The following is a 20,350-nucleotide window of genomic DNA, read 5'->3' as shown; positions in this document are numbered from 1 at the left end:
CATCTCACCAGCCCCTACTCTTCCCTATTCTTGAGTGTCATGTGGTCTGTGAATTGTATCTTGGGTATTCTGAGCTTTTGGGCTAATATCCACTTATCAGTGAGTGCATACCATGTGTGTTCTTTTGTGATTGGGTTACCTCACTTAGGATGATATTTTCTAGTTCCACCCATTTGCCTAAGAATTTCATGAATTCATTGTTTTTAATAAATGAGTAGTACTCCATTGTGTAAATGTACTGCATTTTCTGTATCCATTCCTTTGTTGAAGGACATCTGGGTTCTTTCCAGCTTCTGGCTATTATAAATAAGGCTGCTATGAACAGAGTGGAGCACATGTCCTTGTTATATGCTGGAGCATCTTTTGGGTATATGCCCAGGAGACAGGATTTTCTGTTGGGGAAATGAGAAAAGAAGTGTGGTGTGGCATGAGAATCTAGGAGACAGTTTTTCTTTCTTAAGCATCAAACACCAGGCAGTCACTGTTGCTGCCGCTGCCCCGTCCCCTTCTCAGGACCATTCTCAGGCGGGCAGCCCCTTTTCAGCTATACACTAGACCAGGATTTCCTGCCTTTGGAAAAGTAACAGTGTGAGGGGGAGGTGCTCAGGGACAGGTGGTGACAAAGCAGGCCCTAGCAGCCCTGGGAATTCCAGAGGTGGACCCCAGGATCACCCAAGAAGGGCATGCTTTCCAGAGAGTGGGTAGGGTTGGGGACTACCAGGGGCTTCAAAGTCACCAGACCTAGGTCCAACCCAGTTTGGTTACTTATTAGACAGGACTTCTTTGAGGATCCCTTAAAATGGAGAGAAGACTCTTGACCTCAAGGGTCTGAGTAGGTAAAATGAGATAATTATGCAATTTCATAGGTGGTCATTATTATTTCCTTCTGGTTTGTTTGTTTGTTTTTGAGGTAGGGACTCATTATGCAGCCTTGGCTGGCCTGGAACTTGAAGCACAGATGAGCCTGTCCTCAAATTTTATGTGACTCTCTCACCTCAGTTTCCCTGGTGCTGAGATACCATAGGTGTTCCTCCATGCCAGGTTGAAACAGGCTAATTCTATCAGTCCTCACGCGACTTCCCACGAAGCTCTTCCGGCTGCTTTGGTCAGCAGCTTTCCTGCCCAGGGAGCTTGCCTGTCAGGGCCTCTTCCTTCCCGTCACCCTCTCACCGTAGTGTGTCCCCCACCATTTCCCTTTCCTTCTTTGTCCACTGCTCTTGTTCTGCTTCCAGCCCCACCCTGCCTGGATTCCCTGCCCTTCTGTGCATCTGTTCCTCACCGTGTCCCTCCTTCCTCTGTAGGTCTAGCCCTGGACAAGCTGAGTCCCCCTGACCCAGCCTGGATGGCAAGATTGTCATTGCCCCTCACTACCAATTACCGAGACAACTTGTCTTCCCCTGATGCTGCAGCGTCAGAGGAACCGAGAACCTTCCAGACATTCGGCAAGACAGTCGGACCGGGACCGGAGCTGAGCCCAACAGGCACGCGCCTGGCCAGCACTTTCGTCTCGGAGATGAGCTCTCTGCTGGAGATGTTGTTGGGGCAGCACATAGTACCAGTGGAAGCTGCGTCCGCGGCTTTGCGGAGGCTCTCGGTGTGCGGGAGGACCCTCAGTCTAGACCTAGCCACCAGCGGGGCCTCGGTTTCAGAAGCACAGATGGGTAGAAAGAAGGCAGCTGAGAGCAGACTTGGCTGTGGCAGGAACCTATGAACATGTTTGGTTGGGATGTGTCTGGATCCAGGACCTGGGTGCCCTGAGAAATGTTAGGGCACTCGGGTCTTGAGGATCTCAGGGAATAAGCTGGTTTTTAAAATTTGTGGAATTCATTGGCCAGAGATATCCCTAACTTTAGGGCAACTGATGCTATGCTGTTCTTCACAGAGGAAGCAGGAGCCCAGGACTACCAAGCAACTGACTAGGGCAGACCTTGTAATGGTCTGGGTGGCTGAGCTTTATGGACAACAGGGACAGCTTGTTTCTCTCCTAGGAGTTTGCAGTAAAACACATGCAGAGGTGGCCCTCAGGAGGAACAGATACCACAGAGTGTAGTTAGTATCCTAAACAGAGGGATGGCCTCACTGGACACTGAAGGCCGAGGGTGGGTTCTTGGGGGAGCCAGGCAATGCCTTCTGACCTACTAATAAAGGGAAAACTGCAGCTCACTCTGTTTGCATGCCACACAAGGGAGGACAGAATCCCAGAGTGAGGGCTGGTTGTCATCGAATTCCTGGCATGAAACTCTTGTTGGGTCATGACAGGTGTGGGTCACACTGGTTCACAGTGACAGGTACGCAGACTATGGACATGTGTGTCCTTGACCCCATTCCACTATGCTATCCAACAGTATGTGTCTCAGCTAGAAAATCAGGATGTTAGGAAAGCAAGACTGTAAATAGAATATTTATATGAGCCAGGCACTAGGCTTTAATTTGATTCCCCAACCCCCACCCCAGCCCTTCCCAGTGCTAGGTCGGTCGTATTTGCATACCCATTTCACAGGAATGAAGCTTGAGAACATTGAGGGTCTTCCCCAAGGTTGAGCAGGGAGTAGAGGCAGACTCAAGATTTGTGTTCAGGCTGGCCAAATGCCAAAGCTCACGCCATCATCCATGGCACTGGATTGCAAACAAAGGAACGGAAAAGGAAAAGTCCCTGAGATGAAAACTTGCAGATAGAAGGCACTCGGTTCCGAATTAGTTCACTCTTACAAGCACAGGGTAAAAGGAGCTCGCATTCGCCCAGTCCTAGTTCCTTCCTTTTCCAGGGAGCAGCCCTTCTTACCTGACACCCCATCTGGGGAAGTCTTTCTCTATCTGCAGGCTTGGATCTGTGAATTGAGGCCCCAGAGGATGGTGTGTGAACTAGAACTAGAAAATCCATACTGACAGCAGCCAGCTTTTCAGGGGTGGGAAGAGTGAAGAAAGAGCTAATATTTTCCCAAGGCTCTTTTGTCCTTGGAAATTTCCAAGCAGCCACAGCTGGCTTAGGATAGTATGAGATGGGGTGGGGTGGGGGCTCTCCTGGACACCAGAGGCAGAAGATATTGTCTGCCTCACTTGTCATCTTCGGGAGCTCAGGGCTCTTGACTCTCATCCGTAGACAGGCCAGCCGTGGTCCCACCTCGGGCTGGTGACAGTCATACACATTGGAATGCAGTGATGTTATTCCAACTTACAGATGAGGAGTATGAGACCTGGAGAAATTAAGCATTTCAGAGGCAAGGTCTCGGTCTCTGTCACCTCATTCCGGTCAGAGTCATCGTATAAGACCTGTGATTGTCAAGCTGGTTCACAGAGCTGTTGGGTTCCAGGCCACTGAGAGAGGCCATGAGAACCAAGCAAGCAGGAGCTCTATCTTACCTAGCCAGGTGCCTGGCACAGATGACACTTGAAATACCTGTTGAGTAGATACATGATTGAATAAATGGGTAAACAGGTGCTTCAGGGTTTTCTTTTCTTTTCTTTTTTAAAAAAGATTATTTATTTTATGTGTATGAGTACACTGTAGCTGTCTTCAGACACACCAGAAGAGGGTATCAGATCCCATTACAGGGGGTTGTAAACCACCATGTGGTGGCTAGGAATTGAACTCAGGATCTCTGGAAGAACAGTCAGTGCTCTTAACTGCTGAGCCATCTCTCTCAGCCCTGTTTTGTTTTTTTTTAAAACAGGGTGTTACCAGGCAGTGGTGGTGCTTTTCTTTAACATAGACACACAAACACACAGACACACAGACACACAGACACACACACATGGCAGAGGTAGGTGGACCTTTGTGAGTTGGAGCCACCCTCCTACAGACAGCCACAGCTACACAGAGAAACGCTGTTTCCAAAAACCACCCACAAACCAAAAAAACCAATAGACAGTAGAAAACAAAAAACAAAAAAACCAGGGTCTCACTGTGTAGCCCAGGTTGGCCTGGTAGAACAACCCGGGCTTGATCTCACCAAGGTCTGCTTGCCTCTGACTGCTGAATGCAGGGATTAAGGGCATGTACCATCATGTCTGGCTACTTTACATTTTAATTTTTATTATTTTTAGCAGGGTGGGGATGGGTAGGTGTAACCTAGGCTAACTTGGAACATAGCAGGATAGCCATAGACTTGAACACTTGGCAATTCTCCCTCAGCATCCTGAGTGATGTTATCGGATGTGTGAGCTTCCTGGCTTCCATCACAGGGTCTTAACTGAGGATGTTTGGGCCTCGGAATCTATGAACAGCTAAACTGCATGCGGAGCTGGGATGGGATGTGGTTTCCTTTGGGCTGGAACAGTGCACAGTGCTGTCATCAGATTTTCAACATGGACTCTGACTGCTCTAGGATTAAGGACCACGGCACCCTCGGAGTCCGCTTTCAGCCTTCCCTGCAGAACCCAGAGAAGTCCCGGGCAATGCTGTTTTGTCAGAGTAGGGGTGTGAGGTGAGGACTGGTGCTGTACCCTGCATCTCGCATCCCTTCCCAGCACGCTGACACCAGCACTTTTCCCCCGTGATAGGCTCCGAGTGAGGCGGTACAGATGGTGACAGAACTGGGTGTGCTGAACAGGAAGGTTACAGAAATTTCTTGACATCAGCCAAGATGTCAAAGCGGAGGCTTTGGACATTCTTGAAACAAGTTTCCACCAAGATGGGCTCTGTCTTCTGGGAGACAGACAGAGCAGGCGAGCCAGCAAGCACTCAGTTAAATGTCGTCTTAATTTGGAAAGCACAGAGGGACATTTTTTTTTTTTTAATCAATAGTCAGTCGTTCTCAGGCACCAAGAGTGTGACGCGGTGTTCACTCAGCCCGGGGGCAGCTCAAATTGACAGGCAGACTTCCCGTCTGTCACCCAACTTCAGCTTGGCAGCTCACTGACCCTACCTCTCCTCTGGCTGGAACAAGAATGAGATGGCAGTGCTACCCTTGGGACTCTGGAGAGAACCGAATTCCCAAAAAAAGACAGGATGGGGGAGGAGGGAGACAGCACAGGATCAACCTGCCACACCATATTTACCTGCCAAGTAGGTCAGCGTTTTCTGGCTCCTCCCAAGAACGCTGTATATTATGAGGGCACGTATAAACATCACTCAGTAAATTTGTTTGAGTCAGAGTTTCTCATTGTAGGCCTTGAACTCAAGGCAATCCTCCTGCCTCAGCCTCTTGTGTGCTAAGATTACAGACATAAGACACTACACTTAGCTATTTTGTTTTTCTTGGAAATTTCTAATCATAGGAGAAAGGCATAACCAACCATCCCTCCCACCCTCCCTCCCTCCCTCCCTCCACAGAACAATTATTTAAAGCACTTACTATGTGTGGGCTTGTTGCTGGGCACAGGGTAGATGGGGTGCATAAAATCACCATTTGTTGACTAAGCATTTGCTAAGCACCTACTAAGTGCCCTGCACTATATCAGCAATGATGGTCTGATGGTCACGTTCCCACCACAGCATCATGGCTTCCTGAACAGAGCATCAGAAGAGCTTTGCTCAGAGATTTCATGGCTAATGAACTGGTTCCACAGCTAGGCCTTGAACCTTGCATGCCCCTGCACCCGAGCCAAACTGGCCCTGCTGTGGGGCCATCACCCTGTCATCCTCTCACAATTTTCTCTCAGGGTACTGATGAGTCAGTAATAGAATTTCAATGGTGAAGCCTGTCCCCTGGGGCTATACTGAGACTGCAAGGACTGTTTAGCCATGGGATTGTGCCCCAACATCATCTCTTATGGCTTCTATCCTGCCCTCTCCCCAGACAGAGATTCTTTTTTCTGAGGCTGGAGAGGTGAGCACTACCCCACCCCAACTTGGGTACCCCTATTATGTTTAGTCCAGCAGGGACTGCGGGGAGGGAGAGTCTTACTGCCCCATCACTGCAGATACCCTGATCCACTGTCTGACAGCACAGTTGGGAAGCAAGCAGAGCCCAGGGGACCCGAATGACCTCATTTGGCTTAGTGAGACTCCTGGGAATGCTGGTGTTGACAGTTCTCAGGGCTCCCAGGAAGCCTCCGCTGCCTCAGTGAAGAACCTCCATCTTAATGCTGGGCTTCTTGGAACTGCCTATGCCGATGTGTACTGAGTCTATAAAAAGAGTACGTAGAGGGCCATGCTTCCCAAACTCATCTGACCACAAAACCCTCTCTATTTATTATTTATTTTTGCCATGGAGGTTAGTGTATTACAGGGCTTTAAACTCTGAACATGGAGCCTTCACCTTGCAGGGACGCTGCTCTGAGTGTTGGGACGTGACCAGGTGCCCATGTTTAAGGAGCATGGTTTGAGGAAGGCAGCATGTAAGGTATCCAGTGGAGGTGGGGACAGTGTATACAGCAACTCTGAGAAGGGAGCAGGGAGCAGGGAGCAGGGAGCAGGGGAGGCACTGGGGCCCTCGGGAAAGAAGGAGCTAGAACACTGTGGTCAAGATCTCACACAAGAAGGAGCTAGAACACTGTGGTCAAGATCTCACACAAGATGTGGGGGTAGGGGAGGGCTGGCCCTCACCCACAGCCACATTTCTGCTATTGAACTTGGGCTAATTTCCAGAAGCTGGGGAGCAGCTATTCACAAATTCAGTAATTGGAGTCATTAGTGTTGACTCTGAAGTCATTTTTGTCTAAGTCTCTCTCTTGGAGAGCTTTTAAGACCCTTTAAATTGGTTAATGGAGAGTTTAGAGATGAGGATGGAGCCTCGGCCCAGCTTCCCCCTGCCCATCTCCCTGGCTCTCTCCAACACACTCAAGGGCAAGACCGAGAGATAATCCACCATCTGTTTTATTAAACACTTGTATATCCCTACCTGACCTTTCCCAAAAAGGACTCATGGTCTCCACTCTCTGGCTGTAAGACTCCAGGTGCCTAATCTCCACTGATCTGCAGGATGATGATAATGTTTTCAAATAACATTGCAGTGTGAACTGGTAGACCTGAAGTCTTGGCTGGAGTCATAATGTCAGCTTTGATACTCATCTTGACCTAGTGACTCCTCTTCTTCATCCTCCTCCTCTTCTTCTTCTGTTTTGGGTGGTGGTAGTGGTGGTGGTTTCTCTGTATAACAAGCCTTGAATGTCCTGGAACTCACTTGGTAGCCAAGGCTGGCCTCGAACTCATAGACATCTGCCTGCCTCTCTGCCTTCCGAATGCTGGGATTGGGTATGTCTCACCATGCCCAGCGGCCTGGTGATTCTTCAGGTCATGGAACTGTGGGCACCAGTCTGTCTTCAGGAACCTAAGCAAGGAGGACAGTTCTTTCTACAGTGAAATGGTTGCATCTCAATCCTTTAAGGCAGGAGCCCTCAGTCTACAACAGAGGAGACGTGGTAAACATCCAGTCACTGCTTCCTGGTGACACAGTCAAAGCCTGGGTCTTTACACACGTTCCTCTTCCTTATGGTGCCGGGGAGGTGCTGGTGGTTCCTGGGAGGGTAAGTAGCTAACTGGCCTCTTCTTCGGGACTCAAATTGTGATATCTCTGAGAACTCTCAGGCTTCATCTTTAAGGAGGAGGTCTGAAAAACGTCAAGCAGACACAAGCCAGCATCAGGCAACCCCTCTCTTCTACATCAAAGATGAAAGTGACCGTGAGCCCATTGGGGGTAGAACAAGGCGAGAAGACTGGCACTACCAGGACTTCCCAAGCTTCAGCTACTCATGGAAACATCTCCATACCTTTGCCATTATATATTAAATGTGTCACTAAGCATCTTGATTACACGCCATCATGTAAGCTATCAGGGGCATGCACACACCCAGGGCTGTTGGCAAACTATGGTATGGTCTAAGGTGAGGACATGGAGGCACAAGAACAGAGGTTAGCTATTTGCTCAAAAACAAAGGTGAAGGTGACAAACTGGGGGTCCTGGGGTTACTGAATGAATATTTTGGCTGCATTTGAGGTTGGTGTGGAAAGAGGCCCAAGGCTCAAGTGGAGAAAAAGCCAAAGTCACCGATTAGCCATGCACTTGAAATAGGCAGGTGCCTGAGCACCAGTTGGAATTGCTACCCTAGGCTACACTAACAGCCAGCCTCTGCCACCCAACCTCCAATCATCCTCTTCCTCGCCCCTCAGGCACAGCCAGGGCTGCATTCAATCTCACCTTAGCCGAAACCCAGTCTTACGAGACTCCTTTCCAAGGATGGTATAGCCCTGCTCGGGGCACCATGGCTGGCTCCAAGATGGCCACTTCTGCAGAGGAGGCCGAGGTTCCCAGTGCTTGAGGCATGAGGGAGGCCTGAGGCACCAGCAAACAGGGTGTTCAGGCTACAGAGGGAGGGGCTAGAGAAAGACTTCAGTCCTGTCGTGGCCAGGTGGCTGGGCCCTGAGGCAACAAAAAGAGGAGACAGCAATGCTCAATCATCAGTCCTCAGATGGGGGGTGGGTGGGTAGTTGGGTGGAGTGGGCTTTGTCGATTTGTTAGATTGCAGCAGGGTCTCTACATAATGCTGCCTGTCCTGGAACTCACTGTGTAGACTATACTGGCCTCAAACTCAGAGATGCGCCAAACTTTGTCCCTAGTCCGGGGATTAAAGATGTAACCCACCTTGCCTGTAGGGCAGGGTCTTCTTCTTCTTCTTTTTTTTTTTTTTTTTTTTTTTTTTTTTTTTCCGGAGACAGGGTTTCTCTGTGTAGCCCTGGCTGTTCTGGAACTTACTCTGTAGACCAGGCTGGCCTCGAACTCAGAAATCNGCCTGCCTCTGCNTCCCNAGTGCTGGGACTAAAGGCGGGCAGGGTCTTCTTAAAGGACCTGACTCCCCTGGAATTTCTTTTCTTTTTTCTAAGACTTATTTATGCAGCTTTCTGCCTGCGTGTATGCCTGCAGGCCAGAAGAGGGCACCAGATCACATTATAGATGGTTATGAGCCCCCATGTAGTTGCTGGGAATTGAACTCAGGATCTCTGGAAGAGCAGTCAGTGCTCTTAACCTCTGAGTCATCTCTCCAGCCCCCTTCCCTGGAATTTCTAATGGGGCCCAGCCCCAGTACCTCAGAAGTGAGTGGGGCTGTCATTGCCCTAGAGAGGTAGCGTGGTCAGCTCAAGACATTGGTTCTCCTAAAAAGTCATGACAGCAACCATCATTTATTGGTTTATTGAACACTTACCGTGTGCTGTACTCTGCTGTGACTGTTTTACTAAGGCAGTTTCTCGCTGCTACCCAAGCTGACTGGGAATATATGCTTCACCATCCCTAGTGTGACTCCTGGCATGTACCACCACGACTGGTGTGCTGAGCCCTTTATTTCCCTTGAGATTTAGTGCTTGCAACAAGCTAAGGAGTTAAGTTCTACTGTTCCTCAGATTGTTAGAGAAGAAACTAAGGCTCAAAGGCACGGAGTTCTAGTTCAGTGTCAGCAGAGGTGAAAACACCCATTTACATCACTCTGAAAGCTGGCCTTCTAACTCCTGCTAGGGCCAGGACAACAAGGAGATCTGGGGTTACCGCCCTCTTTTGTCGCAGGACACTAAGCTCAGGAGGAACCAGGCCTTGGTTTGTATTACCTGCTGCTTCCACGTGAAAGAGGGTCTGAAGTCTCTCCTGGGCGGGTTCATTCCCCATAGCTGCTGACTGCTGGTAGCACTTCACAGCCTCTCCCAGATTCCTCTGTACACCAAGGCCCTTCTCATAGCAAATTCCCAGGTGGAATCTGCTCTGAGAGTCCTAAAGGAGAAGACAGACAAACTGAAGAAGTGGAATGCTCAGCCAGGAGCGAGGTGGAGTCAGGCAGGCGTGCTGGGCCATCATCCATGCAGCCTGACACATTCCAAGCTCTTTGACCATGAAACACTAGAGGCCCGGTGCTTGCTGAAGGAGTTAGGTTCCTCTGCCCAGGGAGAGTCTACCCCGGCAGCGTGAGGGCTCTTGTAGGGACTGGATGAGAAAGACTGCAGAATGGTTCAGCTCTAAATGAAAAGTGACCAGCGCGCCAGTCTGCAGGGAGGTTTCCCAAAGCCAGGGCTGACTCCCTGACTTAGCCTGAGAAGACTGTAAAACAGAAACCACAACACAAGCATGTCACTGAGGCTGTGCCCCTGGCCTGTGGCTCTGACTCTCTCTCTTCACTGACATGACGCTTCTCTTCGAGACAGAACAAGTAGGCATTAGGAGCCTGGCTAGCCTTCCGGGCTTCAACCTAGGTCCCTAAGTTTCTTCACCTTTGGACTGAGGTAACAGAAGCGCTGCCTGCTTAGGTTGTCACTGTATGAAAAAAAAGCCTAGGTCAGTGCCACGAGCATCAGATTCCCTTCTGGCTACGCACAACACTGAGCTCTCGACCCTTACTAGAGAGTTCTTATCATATTTAACAAAGAGAAGCAGTGGTGCCCTGTGCAGAGAAATGACGCTGCGCATGCTGCCTGCTCCAATCCGACTCCTGAGCCTTCTAGACCACTGAACACGCATACCGATCCAATCCAGTGCAGGAATGCTACGAACCACAGATCACCTTGGCATTTCCCAGGGGTTAAAAAGCTCCGAGATTGTCTACACCAAAACAACTGTTAGTGCTTCTGAAAACTGAGTGTCATTCCCCTGGCATTCTTCATCAACATCCCATGGATCCAACGCCCTGTGGAACAAACTGGGTAATGACACCTGAATGCCAACACCCAGGTCAGACAACAAGGTAGCCCTCTCTCCCTTTGTCTCTGACTTCCCCACCATGACAGCTGGTCACGGACACAGCTTCTAGGCAACTCTCTCATGCCTGTCACCTTGGTCTGATACTCCCACCAGCCCTGTAAAGTGGCAGACAGCAGACGGTTAAGGTGGGCATTTTATGCTTGTTTTAAAGGTGATGAAGCAGGTTTGAATCAAGAAGTGATGGATGCCTGGATGTGTGGTGCGAGTGCAACAGCAGGCCCGGTGGCTGGTAGAGAGGAGTGCCGCAGGGCCACACGTCAAAGGAGAGCAAGTACTCCCACCTCAGCTGAACAGTCTCCCCACCTTTAACCTCAGCACCCCAGTGGCCCTGTCCGAGGTTGCACAGTGGAGCAGTGGAAACCATGGCATTATTGATAGGATTATTGAACCAGCCCAAAGGCTCCTAGAAAACATATCATAAGCTCAGAGCTCAGAACCAGTTTCCAAATCCCTTTTCTTATCAGACTTGATCCCCAGAATGCACAGACCAGAGACCTCACACGTACCCCATTGTTGGCCGCCAGCCAGAGGTATTTTACCGCTCTGTGTTCATCCAGGTGTGGTTCCTTAGTAAAGAGCACCCCAAGGAAAGCTTGGGCCTGTTGGGGAGGAATGACAAGGCATCTCAGTCACTTTGAGGCTCTGACACCGCACTGAGATAGATTCCACCAGAGGCACTCACCTCTGTCAAGCCAGAGTCTGCAGCCTGCTTCAGCAGAGAGACCGCCCTCTCTCGCTCAGGGTCTGACAAAGAGCCTGGATTTTGCAACAGGCACCTGGCATAGCGGTACTGAGCCAGGTTATGGCCCTGGATGGCAGCCAGGTGGTAAAAGAGGATAGCCTGGGGCAACGGGAGAGATAACCAGATTGCAGATAACTTGCCTCTTTGAAATTTTAAAAATCATTCAAATAAATACATAATCGTTATGTCAGGTAAATGCTGGTAAGTCAAAATTTAAAAACAGAAATCCGGAAGACGAAAGTAAAACCGCAGTATATCCTGCCTCCTGCAGAACACTAGGACTTTTGATGGTGCCTCTGATCTGTGGTCTTTTCGAGAGGAGGTCTTGATACAGAGTTCTATATCAAGAGTTCTTTATCAGCAGATCTGTTACTATCTGTAGAGCTCAGACTGGCCTCAAATGTGTGGAAATCCTCCTGCCTCAGCCTCCAGAATGATGGAATTATAGGTATGTGTTACCATGGTCAATTAAAATATTCTTTAATTAAAATTTTAGTGTATAGGTTTCCAAGATTTTTCCCACGGATAAGCTACACACATTGTACACTATGTATAAAATTATACAAGTATGATTGTGTACATGTCTCTATATACTGCATATATATAAAATTGTTTTTATTTTGTGTGCATGGGTGTTCTTCCTGCATGTATGTGTGTGTACCATATTTGTATGGTGTCTGTGAAGGCCGAAGAGGACATCAGATCTCCTGGAATTGGGGTTACAGATGGTTGTGAGCCACCATGTGGGTGCTGGGAATTGAACAGGGGTCTTCTGAAAGAGCAGCTAGTCGGCTTAACTGCTGAGCCATCTCTGCAGTTTGTTTGTTTATGTATGAGTACACACTTGTACAGTGAAAGAGACCTGACAGTACACTTGGGATGTCTTTGCCTGTCTATTTAGATCTATCATTACTATGGTCCCACAGACCAACATTAAGCTGATTCTTCCCCTTCCTTTCACATACAGCTCAACAAAATATTTTACATATGACATCCTTGCATACCTATTTTTCTGTCTTAAAATTAATTTCTTCATCAGGGCACAAATCTAGGCTCTGGGAAGGCAAAATGTCTGCACCCTCTGAGTTCTGAGTACGTTTCTGTGCGTTAGGAATATCTTCCTTTGGAATCACAGCTGGGCTCCAACAGAGCCAGAGTCAGGCAGAGAACTGGAACTATGATCCCCTTCTGCTTACTGTTCAGTTTTTGAGCTCTCTGAGTCTGGGGATGAAATGGTACCTTGCTGAGGTCCCTGGGGGTGCCTCTGCCATGCTCGAGACACAAACCCACATTGTACTGTGCTTTGCTGTAGCCACGGTCTGCGGCTTTCTGGAAGTAAGAGAAGGCTGTCGCATAGTCCCCTGTCTTTATGTTCTCTGTCCCTGTAGGAAAGCACAGAGCACAAACACAGTTACCACTGAGACCTTCTATATCCTCAACCACACCCTCGCGGCTGCTCATCTCCTCCCAGAATCCCTCTTTTCTTCAAGTGTGCAACACTTACTTTTCCAATTGGTTCACTGGGTCAGGGACTTGGTGCCAGAGATTGGTGGCTCTGCTTGCTTATCTGGCCAATAGTTCTGGCGCCTTTTGGGAATAACCCCTCCCACCTCCCCAGGGCTGTCCATCAATCACTGTGCTGGTCCCTACCAATAAGACTTAGTCAGGGGTGTGAATCTTTTTTTTTTTTTTTTTTTTTTTTTTNGAGACAGGGTTTCTCTGTGTAGTCCTGGCTGTCCTGGAACTCACTTTGTAGACCAGGCTGGCCTTGAACTCAGAAATCCACCTGCCTCTGCCTCCCAAGTGTTGGGATTAAAGGTGTGCACCACCACGCCCGGCTTGAGGGGTTTGAATCTTAATCAGGGTGACAAGATTCTCACCGAGAGAAAAGAACCCCTAAGGAATTCTGACAGCAGCGACCTTGAAACACTATCAGTGCTGGCCCCTGGGTCTTAGGAGCATCCCTGATTCCTGTCCCCCTGAGCTTATGTTAGCCAAAGAGGGGTTCCACGGTGCACTGGAACCCCACAGGTGATCCTGCTTAGCTAGTCTTATGGGGTAATGAGGAGCCTTAGCAGAAGATGGCCCAACGCCTGACTGACATGCAAACCCCAAAGCCAGGGCTCTTTGCTTTGCCCAGGCGTTAAGGAAAAGGTCAAGACTCAACTTTGGCAGGTTTTATCTTTGCTCAAACCAAGTCCTGCCTGAACCCCTATGTCCTGAGTCTGTTGCCAGGCCTCCCATCGTTTCTGTTCTAGAACCTTCAGACCACACTCGGGGTTTAAACTCTTTTTAGCACTTTCCCAATATACCAAACCTTTGTCTGCGGATGCAGCTGTTACAAAAGAATAAGCCCCGATTCCTCAGTTATACTGTAAAATCCTCGAGGCGGGCAGAACAAGACCGGAGAAGTAATTTCGCATGGGATGAAAATTCTACATAAATGCAAAATATGATTATAGCTTGTGCTGCCTTTGTGCTGCCATGGGGCTCAGCACTTGCTGAATAAATGAATAAATGAATGGAGGAACGGCATGAGGGTTCTGAGGAGAGCCTGCCCCTCCAAATCACAAAAAGCCACATTCCTTCAGCAAGCCGAGTTACAGTCATTTCCCTGGCCAGAGTTCACGGATTCCATGTCCTTGGGAAGGAGACACGAGAGGCAGGAGAGACCCTGTTCACCAGTAACCGGATTTTCCTACTCCCCTGGTCTCTGCTTCCTCTGGCCATGGCTAAGTCCTCATCACATCTTGCTTAGTGCTCAGCACGTCTTCCTGCCTGGTCTCCCATTTCCCTTCTGGCCGGAGTCAATCCATGCTGCTCTGTAAACAGCCACAAGAGATCACATGACCCTCCATCCTTCTTCATGCTTCAGTGGCTTCCTGGCTCACTTACAATCCCTATTCTCTTCCTGGGCTCAGAAAACCTTATGTGATGTGGCTCCTGCCTGCTTCTCTGACGTCGTCATCTGTCTATCCTTTCTGTGTTCGCTAAGTTCCAGCTGCACCCACCTCCCTTTTATCCCTTAACAAGTAAAACTCAAGGCTGCCTCAGGGCCTTCGCTCTCAGTTTTCCCTTTGCTGGAAAGCATTCTCCAGATGGGGAACAAACGTAGCTTGCCTTTGTCAGCCAGGCTGAAGCTCAGGGTCTCCCGGCATACTTCTACATGAAAAGTCGTTCCTTGCCCAAGTTACTAAAACATCCCCTTGTTCAATATCTTCAAAACATTTATCATCTGAGATTCTTTTTATTTGCCAGATTACTGCTTTTCTTTTTTGACCCAGAGTCTGACTCTGCAGCCCTGTCTGTCCTGGAAAATACTGTGTAGACCAGGCTAGCCTCAAATTGAAAAGATCTGCTTTGTCTCTGCCTCCAGTGTGTTGAAATTGAAGTTGCACACCACTATACCTGTCCAGTTTACTGTTTATTATCCTTCGACTCACATGTAAACACCGTGAGAGTAAAGAACCACCACATCTCTAGGACCTATCCCTAGCAAATGCTGTACATGCAGTAAATAGTCTCTACAAGAGCCCCACCCTCTCCCCCATCAACAACTAGACCCCCATCAGGTCCTGCTGGGAATTCGGGGCTTCACCTTAGATGGCTAGAGACAGGAGGAGCCAAGTTACCAGAGACCTCGGACAAACTGCTGAGTCATGTGCAGTTCCTAGATTTAATAAGGGTTTGTTCCCATGATGCACTTGGGACCTGCTGCGAACTGCAGGAGCCTACTCTTCTCTAAGCACGGCAGAGAATGCTGGGTGTCCTCTAAAATTATTTTCTACGGCCTACACAGAACAGAATCTTCAAGGAAGCACACGGCCATCTGACTGAAGACATTTCTCAGCCTCCTCTGTAACAGATGGCCGATAAGTCGACCTTGTGGCTTATAAACCTCCATAAAGGGCGACTTCAAGGTCATGCCCTTAAAGAAAAGGAGTGGCCCTCTAGCTTACTGTGTCCTCCCTCCCAGCTGCCCAGGCTGATGTACAGGAGAGCAGATGCTAGAGTGACTAAGACAGAACTCAAGACAGAGCTAGTTTTAGATTGGCTGAATCTTTATGAACAAGGAGGGGGTCCCTGACCCCACTGAACCACCATGCCACCATTTGGACTACCTACCCAAGAGACGATAAACCTCTCGTTTAAACCACTCTCTACTCTGACTGCATCCCACCCACCCTTTCCGATCCTCATCCCCCTTCCTTGAGGCAGGGAACCAGGTACCCAGGAAGTTGAAAGTGATGGCTACACTGAGCTGAAAGAGTTGCTGAATGGAAGTCACAGCCTCCTCCAGAGGAGGAGCCTTGGCCGTGTCTTGTTCCTGGAGGAGAAAGAGAAAGCGGCATCAGGGTATGGTTCACCTGGATCTCCACCTGCCGCCCCAAGGGTGGAGTGGGCATCCAGGGTGCCAAACCTAGACCATACATTTTTTCCTCCAGCGGGGCGGGCCTCGGCTGCCTTGGCCTGGGATGTGAAGTCCCTGCTAGCATGCAGGAAGTCAAAGTCACTGGGCTCTGCAAGGGAAAGGCCAACACCCGGGTGGTCAGATAGGGAAGGGTGTGACATCTCCCATCTCTCTCCCAGTCTGCCCTGTCTATGTCCAGTAACTCTCAGCCACCCCGGAAAGCAAGAGGACTCACAGGAATGACAACTGGTTACCCGGACATAGAGAGCAACAAAGGTCCATCTGCCAGCCCCTGCCCCTGAAGATATTAGGTGAGGTTGTACCTTCTTCAGGTAGATTCAGAAGGTCAGGTCTCAGGGAGCTATCTGAAGGAAGGCACTGGGACCGAGCCGAGGGTTCTTCCGGGCCCAGCCTTGGTTCCCTGAAGCCAGTGTTCCTGGGAGCTGGGTGGTCAGGCCTGGGAAGAACATGCCTCCGAAGTGCTAGAGAGAGTCAGCAAGAAGTCACCTGAGAAAGGGATCAGTTCTGGGGGAGCAGGGGACACATGCCAGTCAGTCCCTCTGAGATCTGGGAGGCCAGAGGAAGAATTGTGAAAACTCCTAAGACACTTCACTCCCTCTTGTCCTTTTCCACTTTGGCTGGCCTTCCTCTATAGGGAGCTGTATTTATGCTGGCGTCCTGTCCTGAGCATAAATCACTTGAATTCTTGCAGTGGTAGGGAGTACCTATCTCATTCACCATCACAACCTATCATCCGACCCTGCTTAATGCTAACAGGGACAGTCTGCTATACAGGGCAACAACAACCAAGTGTGAGTGTATGTATGCGATTGTGAGGCACAGTGCTAACGATTGCGAGGCACAGTGCTAAGTCCTTGACACATAGTAACTCATTTCATCTTGCCAAAGAATCCCTATAGTATCACTTATTATTATTCCATTTTACAGATGAAGAAACTGAAGCATAGGGAGATTAAAACTGATTTCTTCAGGAACACAAAAGCAGTTAGTAAATAGTAGTTGTGGGACTTGAACTCTCACAATCCAACTCCAGAGCCTCAATCATGGGCTATAGGCTTTCTGAACACAACCAAAATACATACTCAGTAGATGCAGTTACTGCTGAGCGTGACCTTGGGAATGAACCTAACTAGTTGAGGATTGGGCAGGAAGCCACACCCAGGGTCTAAAGCAGCCTAGGTCTTGGGGCTTCCTCTCTGGGAGGTGACAGAAGGACACTGAGGAACACTTAGGGGCGGCATGGCCCACACCCAGTGTGGACAGCACTTCCTCACTTCTCTTCCTCTGACTTTAGATAGGAAATGCAAGCAGCCACTGATGGCCCTCTTCCTGAGGTGTAGCCAGAGATACTTCCTGGCCCAGAGAAACTCCCAGCCTGCCCCAGTTGCCTCATGAGGACTGAGAACTCACAGGAGTGTGGGTGCCACCAGGAAGAGGAGAGGAAGTGGTACAGGGGACTGTGCCAAGAGCGTTCAGCTGGCTGAGGTCCTGCTACCAGAGGGGCGTGGAAGTGGATCTGCCTCGCCAGGTGCAAGGCCAGCACCGCCAGAGTGCCCTGGAAAGAAAGCAGTCCATCAGGAACACAGCCCCCACTGGCCATTCATCATTTGCCCAGTAGTCTTTCCTGACTAACAGGGGCAGCGCCACACCATGTTCTTTCACAGCACTTGAGCCTGGTCTTTGGTGTTCTGAAGTCCTTCTCAATTACTCACTTAGGGTCTGTCACTCCTGTTTAGTCTATAAGCAAGACAGAGGTAGAGTCCATGGACCATGCACATTCTGGGATCCCTGGAGCCCAGGGCAGTGTTATGTGAAAGTAGGCGCCTAAAAGAAATGCATGCTGAATGCATGTGCCAGCAAGCGACAGAACAAAAGGGTCTAGGCAGGCACAGAGATGCTGTGGTAAGCAGAAGCTTAGCCTAAAATCCAGGGACAAGTAAGAGCACCCAACAAAGCCACAAAGAGCATACGTGTACAAGTGCAAGCTTGAAAAGGTGATACAGAAAAGCTGGGCTAGCTCCTATTCCAAGGGCTGCTTGCTCGCCCCATCTTCCTGTGCACAACTGGGTTAGCTCCTATCCCAAGGGCTGCTTGCTCGCCCCATCCTCCTGTGCTGGGCTGGAGATACCCCAATACTTCTTCGTTGCTACAGGAACTCTGCACCATAGCAAATGAGACAGAAGCTCTTGGGGTTGGGGACTTAGCTCCGCGGCAGGGCACTTGCCTAGCAAGCACAAGGCCTTGGGTTTGTCCTCAGCTCCCAGAATGCCCTAATGAGACCTAATGTTTGTTTTTTCCTTTTGTTTTTCGAGACAGGGGTTCTCTGTGTAATTCTGGCTATCTTGGCACCTACTCTGTAGACCAGGCTGGCTTCAAACTCAAGAGATCCATCTGTCTCTGCCTCCTGAGTGCTGGGATTAAAGCCATTCACTACTACCACCCAGCACGAGACTTAATGTTTGTGATACATCCCCAACCTTAAAGACCAAGTTCAGCAAATATTTACTGAACAGCTATTATGCATCAGACTCTGAATCAGGTGATTCTACAAGATATACTCGCTGACTACGTGGTACAGCTTGAATGTGCCTGGTTCTACCACTTAAGAGCCATGTGACCTAAGGTATATTGCTAACGTTCCAAAGCCTGAGTGTCCTTGTGTATGGAATGAAGGTTAAATCTCCCTTGCAAGATTTCTGTAAATATTAAACAAGATAATGTACGCATTACAGTTCAGGTTGGTAAGTCATGCTATCTATCAGATATTTCTTATCCCTTGTGCTAACCTCCATAAAGGTAAGAATTATTATTTTCCTTGTTCTCTACTCTACTCAGAAGTGTTAAATAAACGTCTGTCAAATGGAGAAGAATAAACGCATGGCAGAGGCTAGAGGAGTGGCAATGTCTCCATGAACGTGCTCGGGGCCACAGGCCTCACCATATGAATACATGTTAGCCTTGTCTCTAGACTAGGATGCGCTCCCATGCAAGCTCACTATGTTCTATGCTGAAGGTACAGGACAGGCCTGGGGAAGCCTTACCCATGAGATGGCGTCCCGCAGAGTGTTTGGGGAGACATGAGCAGACATCCAGTGGAAGGCATCTTTCCATCCACAGCACTTTGGGTCCCTGCTCCTCTTTGAACCGTGGGAGCCTGATCTAGATGGTGCAATTAGAGACTATTAAGTTCTGTACACATTGGGAACAGGAGGCAACATGTGACAGAATGTCAGTCTCTTACCTGTCAAAGCTGAGCCTAGGGAGTGGCAGGGTAGTGGAGGTTGTCTGAGGCCCATCTGAACTGGTGGGTTTGGGTGTTACCCCTCGGAAGCCAGGTCCCAGCAGGCGGGGAAGAACTGTGGGGACAAGGGACAGTCACCATCAGGGAGGGGTCGAAGTAAAGAGGGCATTCACAACCTTCCCTCCGTCTTTGAGGAAGCCTTATCCTGAGAGCCCCCGGAATCACTGACATTGTCTGTGCAGTATGTTTGCTGGAGATGAAAGCCAAGACGAGATGAAAGCAAAGACTTTCACCATTCTAGACAAGCCCTCTACCACAGAGCCTGCCCCTCTAGCCCTTTGAAGTAGTTCTTAAACAAGGGTACAGACAGAAATCTTTAGTGTGTTGGAGGATTTCAGGGTAACAGCACCCCAGAACCAATAAAGCAAGACCCTTAAAGATGTAGCATGTTTATTTTGAAAATTTTTTCCTGGAGTAGCTTCTTATGTCCTAGAACCATATACAGTCTCACTCTACTGAGCACGTGTCTCTAAATTCCTCCTCTTTCCATTGGCTTTCTTTCACTGACTCCTCCCTTTTAGAGCCCCACCCATCTCCTTGGATCTAAGTTCCACCTTCTTCCCACTTTGTCCCTACCACGTTTCAAATCCCAACGGCTCCGGTCGCCTGAATGGAGCCTCGCTCCCTATGTCCCGCCCTCCACAGATCTAAGCCCACCCACTGCCGCTATGGCGGCCTTCCCGCGGGTCGCGGCGCACTGCGGGTATGAGTCCATCGCCTGCAGGGCCTCGCCTTGCGGACGGCCCCTACCTCGCCCCAGGATCCCTGTCAGGCGCCACATGTCGTGGCCAGCACCATAGAGCCTGCAGCCGAGGGATCGAGGCCCAAAGGACGGGACAGGGACCAGAGTGGCCGCTGCGCAGTCCCCAGCGGCCGAGTCCCCAGCCAGCCAATCAGCAAGGAGCTCTGCCGGAAGGATGACGCTCTAGGAAGGAAGTGGCCATCGGATGGGGCGGGCTTGGCGCTGGCGAGGTGAGAGCTACAAACTTGAAGCGGCGCCAGGGCCAAGGTGTCATCCTCTGTCGCCATTGCAGGAGCCGCGAGGGTGCGCGGATCCGAATGGTGGCTGATTGGGGGACCGAAGTACCCAGAGCACGTTTTGCCGCCAGGTTCTAGCCCTGGCCCGGTTTATTCTCTCCTCGTTTAGGCTGTAGGCAGAGGAAATCCTCACTAGCGGCCGGACGAGAATTCCAGCGCAGTTAACAGTTAAGGCCTTCTCCCCATCCCGCTTCGCAGCCACAGTTGTTTCATTAAGA

The 20,350-nt window shown here is 49.7% G+C and overlaps 2 protein-coding genes across 2 annotated transcripts in view; one reads left to right on the top strand and one right to left on the bottom strand.

Moving 5' to 3' along the window:
• The window catches only part of Pcdh12 (protocadherin 12), a 17,718-nt gene extending 14,289 nt beyond the window's left edge, over positions 1 to 3,429 (top strand). The window contains exon 4 of the mRNA XM_021214783.2: positions 1,302 to 3,429. Coding sequence (XP_021070442.1) covers positions 1,302 to 1,711 — 410 coding nt within the window. The 3' untranslated portion in view covers positions 1,712 to 3,429. The remainder of the gene's footprint in view (positions 1 to 1,301) is intronic.
• Positions 3,430 to 6,635: 3,206 nt separating this feature from the next.
• Dele1 (DAP3 binding cell death enhancer 1) lies at positions 6,636 to 19,990 on the bottom strand. Its single transcript, XM_021214556.2, has 13 exons — positions 19,845 to 19,990; positions 19,035 to 19,149; positions 18,835 to 18,952; positions 17,204 to 17,348; positions 16,096 to 16,254; positions 15,793 to 15,881; positions 15,592 to 15,688; positions 12,601 to 12,743; positions 11,302 to 11,460; positions 11,126 to 11,218; positions 9,479 to 9,638; positions 8,079 to 8,300; positions 6,636 to 7,490 (listed from the first exon to the last, which is right to left on the bottom strand). The coding sequence occupies exons 1-12, from the start codon at positions 19,873 to 19,875 to the stop codon at positions 8,080 to 8,082; spliced, it is 1,530 nt and encodes a 509-aa protein (XP_021070215.1). The 5' UTR covers positions 19,876 to 19,990; the 3' UTR covers positions 6,636 to 7,490; position 8,079.
• Positions 19,991 to 20,350: the final 360 nt, after the last annotated feature.

The sequence above is a fragment of the Mus pahari genome, chromosome 15 (genome assembly GCF_900095145.1).
Source record: "Mus pahari chromosome 15, PAHARI_EIJ_v1.1, whole genome shotgun sequence".
Lineage (NCBI taxonomy): Eukaryota > Metazoa > Chordata > Mammalia > Rodentia > Muridae > Mus > Mus pahari.
The sequence above is the reverse complement of the archived record's forward strand: the minus strand, read 5'-3'. Positions and strand labels throughout refer to the sequence as shown.